Genomic DNA, 8,658 nt, shown 5'->3' on the forward strand with positions numbered 1-8,658 from the left:
TCAGACGCTCATGTTCATCTGGATTGGAGGATGAGGGTTGTACCCCACAAGCTCGAAGTCCTCGAACTCGAAGTCTTCGATTTCCACTCTTGTTCCCTTTGGATTAACAAAGAGCTTTGGGAACTCTCGGGGCGTTCTTTGGAGCTGTAGCCTGAGGGAGTCGATGTGGTCAAGATACACATGTGCATCCCCCAGGAAGTGGACAAACTCTCCAGGCCGGAGGCCTGTCAGATGGGCTATGATTATTGTGAGCAGAGAGTAGGAAGCTATGTTGAAGGGCACGCCCAGGCCCATGTCTCCCGACCTTTGGTACATTGCACAGTTCAGCTTTCCATCCATCACATTGAATTGGAAGAGAACATGGCAGGGAGGGAGAGCCATCTTGGGAAGGGCCAGGGGGTTCCATGCACACACAACCATCCTTCGGCTCTCTGGGTTGTTCTTGATCGACTCGATCACATCCCTGATCTGGTCGATGCCCTGGCCCTTATAGTCTGAGCTGGATGTCTGGTACTCTGCACCGAAATGCCTCCATTGGAACCCGTATATTGGGCCTAAATCTCCTTCCTCTCTGTCCAGACCCATGGACTGCAGGAACTGCTTGGATCCGTTTTTCTTCCAGATCATGACACCTTTTTTCTCGAGGATGGCGGAGTCTGTCTGGGCCCTCAGGAAGAACAGAAGCTCCTCGACAATGCCTTTGTAGAAGACCCTCTTTGTTGTCAGCAGGGGAAATGTGTTGTCTTCGAGGGAAAACCTCATTGATGCCCCGAAGATGGACAGGGTTCCTGTGCCGGTTCTGTCTTGCCTCTTGACACCCTTTTCGAGGATGTGGGCAATCAGATCGAGGTACTGGTGTTCTGGATGTCTTGTTTCTTGGGTCATCTGATGTTTTTGGAGGGTTGGAAGGGCTACTAAGGATGTAGTTTGGTGTAAATGAACATCTTGAAGGAGATGCCGCCTTCGTTGAAGATGTTTTCTTCTGGGATGTAGAAGGCATCTACAAGGGTGGTGTCCACAAGCCTGGCGACATCGCGAGTGATGTCTCTCTTTTGGTAGGAAGACCAGTCGACCTGAGGGAAGAACACATCGCATTCTGGGGACTCGTGGACCTCTGTGACAAACATGGCCTGGACCCTGCCTGTCTGGATTGCAAGGGCATAGATGTCATGTCCTCCGATGACAAAGGTTGCAGGAGATGGGGGAAGAGGTAGATGGTCGAGGGCGGCGAAGCTTGGGATGAAGAAGGTGTTCTGGGAATGGGGGAGGGAGGATCTTGACAAGACGACATTGATGCGGTTTTGAAGGGGCCTGAAGCGCGAGGGGATGGAGTGCCATGTCTTTCTGCCCATGACGACGACATTTGATTTGGAGGGGGAGAGGCTGATGTGGTCGGGGGAAAGGATAGGGACGCTCTGGGAGAGGATTCTGAACCAGGCCATGTCTGTCTTGAGGGGATGTTTCCAGGGGAGTTTCCCGTGTCTTCCTATGCCTTGGTTTGCAGCAAGAGCCACAATTAAGGCAATCATGGATTATTAAATAGTATTAATAAAAAAGCGAAAACAAAAGGGAATGAAATGGATTGAATTGGCAATTGGATTGATACCCATGATTGAGGGTAGGCAGGAAGAGGATTCTTCGTACAGGCGAAGACTGGAGAAGATTGTGATTCCGGAGCATTACGACCTGCATGTAAAAGTGATGGACGTGGGGTTCTGCGGAAAGGTAGGGATCTCTGTGAGTATTTTGGAACCTGTAAGGGAGATAGTGATGAACGCAAAAGAACTTGAGATTCAGGAGGCGACGATTCGGGTTGGAGACACCGAGGTTCCTGGAGAGATAGTGATGGGGGAGAAGGAGAAAGAGTACGAGATTGTGCGGATTGTGTTTGAAAAGGAGATTGAGGCGGGGAAGGGATATATCACGGCGAAGTTCTGTGGAGACTACAACAACGGACTTGTAGGGTTCTACAAGAGTGGGGAAGAGAAGGAGATATATAGTACGCACTTTGAGCCGACGGATGCACGGAGGGTGTTTCCATGTTTTGACCAGCCGGACATGAAGGCAACATTCCAGATTTCGATTGATGCGCCCTCGAGGCTTGTTGTTCTTTCGAACAGCCCCGAAGAGGAAGAGAAGCGGGAGGAGTATGGAGACAGGGCGATTTCGTATTTTGAGAAGACAAGCAAGATGTCGACGTACCTTGTTGCATTTGTGATTGGAGACCTTAATTACATTGAGGACTGGAGCAAGGGGGGAGTGCGACTTCGAGTGTATGGACAAGGAGAGGAAGTGGAGTGGGGAAGATACGGACTGGAGGTTGCAAAGAGATGCATTGACTACTTTTCTGAGTACTTTGGGATTGGATATGAGTTTCCACGGAAGGAGAGTGCAAAGGTGGACATGGTAGGGATTCCGAGCTTTGGAAGTGGAGCAATGGAGAACTGGGGGCTGATTACGTTCCGACGGGAGAGTCTTCTGTATGTTGCAGGGAAGAGCAGTGTGGAAGACAAGAAGAATGTGGCGGAGACAGTGTGCCACGAGCTAGCACACATGTGGTTTGGGAACCTTGTGACGATGGAGTGGTGGGACGACCTATGGCTGAACGAGGGGTTTGCAACATGGATGTCGTACAAGGGGATGGAGAACATCGGGGATGTTGTGGACTGGGATGTGTGGGGAGAATTTTTGCTCTGGGATGTGATCCGAGGAATGCTTGATGATGGGCTTGGAAAGAGCCACAAGATCCAAATGGCTGTTGAGAATGCAGGGGAGATTGGAGAGATTTTTGACACGATAAGCTACAGCAAGGGGTCGAGTGTGATCAGGATGATTGAGAGATATGTGGGGGAGTCTGTATTTATGCTGGGGATCCGGCGATACATAAGAGAGCATATGTATGGGAATGTGAATGGAGAGAGTCTGTGGAAGGCGATTGGAAAGGAGTATGGAAAGGATATTTTGCCGATGGTTGAGGGATGGATTTCGCAGGCGGGGTATCCTATGGTAGAAGTGTCTGAACGTGAGTCTTCACTTATGCTGAAGCAGTCGCGGTATTCGATGATAGGAAAGGGGGATTCGAGTGTATGGACGGTGCCTGTTGTGATAGAATGGGAAGGAGGAGAGAAGGAGAGTATTTCGTTTTCTGGGAAGGAGATGGAGATTCCTCGGAAGAAGGAGGGATACAAGATGAATGCGGAGTATGGAGGGTTTTACCGAGTGAAGTACGGACTTGATGGGCTTAAGCGTCTTGAGAAGAGGATTGGGGAGATGAGCAGCGAGGACCGAGTGAACATGATTGAAGATGTGTTTGGGGTTGGGTTTGGGCTGTATGGAGGACTAAAGGAAGGACTTCGAAAGGTTGGAGAGTATTACTCTGAGACGTACCATGTTGGACGAAGTGCCATTGAGAAGCTTCTCCGGATCCGAAGTGTGTTCTATGACGACTCGGAGGTTGTTTCTCTTGTGGAGAAGAAGATTATTGGGCTAATTGAAAGGAGGATTTCTTCTGTGGATGTTTGGAAGAGGGAAGGATCAGTTGAGGAGATCAGCATGGACAAGTATGTACTGTCGGTGGGGATTGAGGTTGGCAGCAAGGTGGCAAAGGAGAAGGTTATGGAGATGTGGAATGAGCATCTTAGAAGCGGAAAGGAGCTTGGAGAGTTCCGAAGGATTGTGTACGAAGGAGTTGTTGACGACAATCTGGAGTACATGATGGAGAAGTACTGGAAGGGAGACACGCCTGGGATGCGACGGGAGGTGATGTTTGGATTCGGAGGGATCCAGAAGCAAGAGAACTTTGAGAAAATATTGTCTTCGCTTGGGAAGTTTAATGTGGAGGACATTGGAGTGGTGATAGCGGTGATCTGCCGAGGAAACAAGTTCCGGGACGCAATGGTTGAATATGTTGTGAGCCACGGGGAGGAGCTGTGTTCGATGGTGCATGATAACGGGATGTTGTATAACATAATCATTATGTCTCTGCGGCACGTGAGTGGAGAGGCGATGGTGTCTCGAGTGGTTTCGTTCCTGTCTGGAATCAAGCATCCTGGAAGCCAGCTGAACATTGAGAAGGTGCAGGACGAGATTGAGTGGAGACGAAGAATGAAAGGAATCCGAGAGGAGATTCTCTCTGGGCTTCGAGAAGAAGCATGGGAATAAACAGAGCATTCTTTAGTGAAAGTATTTAATGTCTTGTCTGATTAAGAGGTTTTGGGGCCCCTTCTATTGTTTCCGGGATGTGGAGTAGGGCCAGGGCCATTGTATGGTCTGTGCCGATGGGCCTTTGAGTGTTTCTTTACTCATCATCATCACCGTTTTCTCCATTAGTACCGCAGGAGGGATCTCCCAGTCCTCCGGGATTTCCCGATCCTCCACCTCCATTTCCTTGTCCTTCTACGTTACCAGAAGACGAAGACGATCCGGTCTCGGCAAGAATTCCTGTGAGGAGTGAGAGAGAGAAGAAAAGAAAAGCCTTGGAGTTCATTGTAGGGGTGAGCGGGGAAGTTCCTTATGTACTTGAGGATTTAAGGAGAGGAGCAAGTTAAAGGAGAGGCTTTTCAATGTCCTGTAGAGGAAGTGTGTGATTGAAAAGATTGAGAGCATAGGGTGGTTTGAGAGGGGTCTATGTTGTGATTGGGATGTGGGGGGAGGGGCTATGGAGAGAAGGGGGAGCGAGGGGGAGGATTGGGATGTGGGGAGAAAAGAGAGTGGTTTTGGATTAGTTTTGGTCTCCTCTGAGAGAGATTTGTGTTTGACGGTGGGGATGGAGGATTTTTTGGGATTTGATGTGGCTGTGGCCAGGGGTTTGTTGATGAGGGATCTGAGAGATTTTTGATGGGGGGTAGCATCAGGTTGATTCTGCCTGACGTGGATGCTATTCTCTGGGACTAAGCCATGCATGTTGATGAACCTTGTGGGGGATTGACGGACGGCTCAGTGATAGTACGATGATTTGGTTGGCGGGAGAGCTGTAACTGCGGGAAACTGCAGGTAGGGGGCTAGGAGTGTTTTTGACACGAGCCAAGTAAGTTGTAGGCCTATCAGCTGGTAGTTAGGGTAATGGCCTAACTAGGCGGAGACGGGAGACGGGGGATCGGGGTTTGATTCCGGAGAGGGAGCCTGAGAGATGGCTACTACGTCCAAGGATGGCAGCAGGCGCGAAACTTGCCTAATCCTTTGGGGAGGCGGTTATGAGAAGTGAGTTTTTTTCGAGTGTAAAGGAGTCGAGATTGATTGGAGGGCAAGTCGGGTGCCAGCAGCCGCGGTAATACCTGCTCCAATAGTGTCTATGGTGAATGCTGCAGTTAAAAAGTCCGTAGTCTTTTGTATGTCTTTGTTTGGGGGATTATGTCCTGATGTGGATGTAAGAGGTTTGGCAGAGGACGAGGGGCACCGGATAGTTGGGCGAGGGGTGAAATACGAAGACCCTGACTGGACGGACAGAAGCGAAGGCTGTGCTCTTGGACTTATGTGACGATGAAGGACGAAGGCTAGAGGATCGAAATCGATTAGATACCGTTTTAGTTCTAGCAGTAAACGATGCCGACTGGACGGGACTATATAGTGTTGTGCATGAGAAATCTTGAGTATGTGGGTTCTGGGGATAGTATGCTCGCAAGAGTGAAACTTGAAGAGATTGACGGAAGGACACCACAAGGAGTGGAGTGTGCGGCTTAATTTGACTCAACGCGGGGCAACTTACCGGTTCTGAAGCGGGCAGGAGAACGAGGACGGGATGCGCGCGGCGGTGGTGCATGGCCGTTTGAAATGGATGGCGTGAGCTTTGGATTAAGTTGCGTAAGATGTGAGACCCTTTGACAGTGCTCTTTGGGGCAAGGGAGGAATGGAACAGAACAGGTCCGTTATGCCCTGAGATGAAGCGGGCGGCACGCGCACTACGATAGATGGCGAGGGAGCCTGCTGTGAGGGATGAAGCTGTGTAATGGGCTTCTGAACGTGGAATTCCTAGTAATAACGATTGAACAAGTTGTTTTGAATGGGTCCCTGTCCTTTGTACACACCGCCCGTCGCTATCTAAGATGACGCAGTGGACGAAGATTGGAAGGTCTGAGTCCTTCGTGTTAGATAAGATATAAGTCGTAACATGGCTGCTGTTGGAGAACCAGCAGCAGGATCAGTATTTGAGAGATTGGGGGGAATTTTTTTGATTTGAGGATTCACGGGATTGATAGGCATTAGCAGCGAGGAAGGACGTGTAGGAGGACGATATGCCTTTTTGAGGATGTCTGAATGAAGCGGAAGCGCTTGGGGACCCCTTTGACTTAAGCATATCAATAAAGGGAGGAGAAGAAACCAAAAGGGATTGTCGGAGTAGCGGCGAGTGAAAGGACAGGAGCTCGAATGGTAACTGCGTTTGGCGGGTTGTTTTGAGTAGGAGGAGACTGAGCTAGGGATTGAAGTCCCTGATCTTAGAGGGGGAATGGCCTGTAAGTATCCGGACTTGAGAGAAGAGTAGGGTTGTTTGGTAGTGCAGCCTGAATTGGGTGGTGTTTTTTTTCACCGAAAGCTAAATATAAGCTAATGACCGATAGCGAAGAAGTAGAGTGATTGAAATGTGAAAAAGACAAGATGAAAAATGAAAGTGAATGCTTTGAAGGGGATGAGACCCGCCCGTCTTGAAACACGGACCAAGGAGAGGATGGCTGGATTGTTTTAGCGAGAGCTAGTGGATGCAGTGATCCGACCCGAAAGATGGTGAACTATGCCTGTGTTGATTGAAGGGATGCGAAAGTGTTCTGGAGGATCTAAGCCGTTCTGACGTGCAACTCGATGGCATGAGATGGGCATAGGGGCGAAAGACCAAACGAACCATCTGGTAGCTGGTTCCCTCTGAAATGTCTCTCAGGACAGCGGCGACTTGATGTAAGATGTTGTAAAGCACTAATGCGATAGCGTTAAACTTTGAAGATGTCTTGTAAGGGGGTAGCCAGTGGGCATATTGTGGTAAGCATGATGTGCGAGAAGGGATGAACCTTTTTTAGGATAAGGAGCCGTATGCAAGGGAAGAGAATCTGGCGGTTTGATTTTGACAGTTGGACGGTGGCCATGGAGGTTGGCATCCGCTAAGAAACGTGTTGCAACGTACCTACCGAATTGGGCGCTGGAGAAAATGGAAGGGATTGAATTGCAGGTATCCGAGGCCTTAGCGGCGGAGCTGAGTAAGAGGGCGATATCATTCTGACGAAGGTCCTGCGTGAGCGGGGGTGGAGGGGTGATATGAGCAGATCTTGGTAGTAGTAACAAGAAAGGATTTGCGCTGTGGACGAGGGTTCCCCATTTGATGGGGGTGAATCGACTGTTGAAACGGAGACTGATTGAAGATTGAGTGTATGGATGCTTTGAGGCGACTTGATGATGACGGATGGGGGATTTTTGATCCTAGGAGAGCAGAACTAGGGGAAGTAGCGGTGTGGATTGTTAAGAGACGAAGCAGCGCTGAGGAGATGACCTGTTCCGATGAAAAAGAAGCATGCATGTCGTACCTAGACCGCAACAGGTGTCCACTGTTTGACGCGGAAGCGAATTTGAGAAGGGTTGTAAGGGAAGTCGGCAAGATGGATGTGTAACTTTGGGAGAAGGATTGGCTCTAGCGTGCTAGAACTGTTTGTTGTGGGGAATCTGACTGTTTATTAAAAACATAGCCTTGCGGAAGAACGCAAGGTGAATTCTGCCCAGTGCACTTTTAGTTACGGCTTTTTGAGCTTAAGCGAGTGTAAACGGCGGGAGTAACTATGACTCTCTTAAGGTAGCCAAATGCCTCGTCATGTAATTAGTGACGCGCATGAATGGAGCAACGAGATTCCCACTGTCCCTACGACCTGTATTGTGAACCTACAGCCAAGGGAACGGGCTTGGGCTGATCAGCGGGGAAAGAAGACCCTGTTGAGCTTGACTCTAGCATGTGAGAAGTGCTGAGGGTGGTTATGAAGAGAGGTGGGGGGAGATGTGCGAGACCACTATGACTGAGCCTCAGCGGTTTATTTATGGATGTGGGGAGTTTGGCTGGGGCGGCACGACTGCTAAAGACTAACGCAGACGTCCTAAGGCGGGCTCAGCGGGGAAGGAAACCACGCGTGGAGCACAAGGGCATAAGCCTGCTTGAGACTATTCCTATTGCGGGATTGTTTGGGGGAAACCCTGGCCTAGAGATCCCATGTCCTATAAGGCTTGGGACATGGGTGACAGAAAAGTTACCACAGGGATAACTGGCTTGTAGCAGCCGAGCGATCATAGCGACGCTGCTTTTTGATTCTTCGATGTCGGCTCTTCCTATCATCGTGAAGCAGAAATTGCGAAGTGTTGGATTGTTCACCCACCAACAGGGAACGTGAGCTGGGTTTAGACCGTCGTGAGACAGGTTAGTTTTACCCTACTGTGATTGACTGGGCAGTAAATCTTGATAGTACGAGAGGAACTCTTGATTGCGACCTCTGGTGGAGCGGCAAGCCTGCTGGCTGTTGCGGAGCTACGTCGGGAGTATAATGGCTGAAGGCCTCTAAGCCTGAAGACTGACTGCGCTGTGATGTGGACGGAAGACGACCGTTATGGATGCAAGCTGTGCGAATGGAGGAGTAATCCGACATTTTGAGGCTGTGCATTTTTTCCTCGATGTGGGGAGAGGGGAAGAGGATTGAA

General features: G+C 49.8%; 3 protein-coding genes and 2 non-coding genes across 5 annotated transcripts; 3 read left to right on the forward strand and 2 right to left on the reverse strand.

Moving 5' to 3' along the window:
• On the reverse strand, nucleotides 1-885 carry Eint_011370 (thymidylate synthase; the record flags this gene model as incomplete). The annotated part of the gene is made up of 1 exon (XM_003072313.1): nucleotides 1-885. The coding sequence occupies one exon, from the start codon at nucleotides 883-885 to the stop codon at nucleotides 1-3; it is 885 nt and encodes a 294-aa protein (XP_003072359.1).
• Nucleotides 886-914: 29 nt separating this feature from the next.
• On the reverse strand, nucleotides 915-1,529 carry Eint_011380 (dihydrofolate reductase; the record flags this gene model as incomplete). Its single annotated transcript, XM_003072314.1, has 1 exon — nucleotides 915-1,529. The coding sequence occupies one exon, from the start codon at nucleotides 1,527-1,529 to the stop codon at nucleotides 915-917; it is 615 nt and encodes a 204-aa protein (XP_003072360.1).
• Nucleotides 1,530-1,572: 43 nt separating this feature from the next.
• On the forward strand, nucleotides 1,573-4,161 carry Eint_011390 (aminopeptidase N; the record flags this gene model as incomplete). The annotated part of the gene is made up of 1 exon (XM_003072315.1): nucleotides 1,573-4,161. One exon carries the CDS (start codon nucleotides 1,573-1,575, stop codon nucleotides 4,159-4,161), a length of 2,589 nt encoding a protein of 862 aa, XP_003072361.1.
• Nucleotides 4,162-4,850: 689 nt separating this feature from the next.
• On the forward strand, nucleotides 4,851-6,143 carry Eint_011400. The gene has a single exon (XR_002670134.1). It is a non-coding gene; the product is annotated as a 16S ribosomal RNA (ribosomal RNA).
• Nucleotides 6,144-6,183: 40 nt separating this feature from the next.
• Nucleotides 6,184-8,623, forward strand: Eint_011410. Its single transcript, XR_002670135.1, has one exon. It is a non-coding gene; the product is annotated as a 5.8S-23S ribosomal RNA (ribosomal RNA).
• Nucleotides 8,624-8,658: the final 35 nt, after the last annotated feature.

Source organism: Encephalitozoon intestinalis, chromosome I, assembly GCF_000146465.1.
Source record: "Encephalitozoon intestinalis ATCC 50506 chromosome I, complete sequence".
Taxonomy (NCBI): Eukaryota; Fungi; Microsporidia; family Unikaryonidae; genus Encephalitozoon; species Encephalitozoon intestinalis.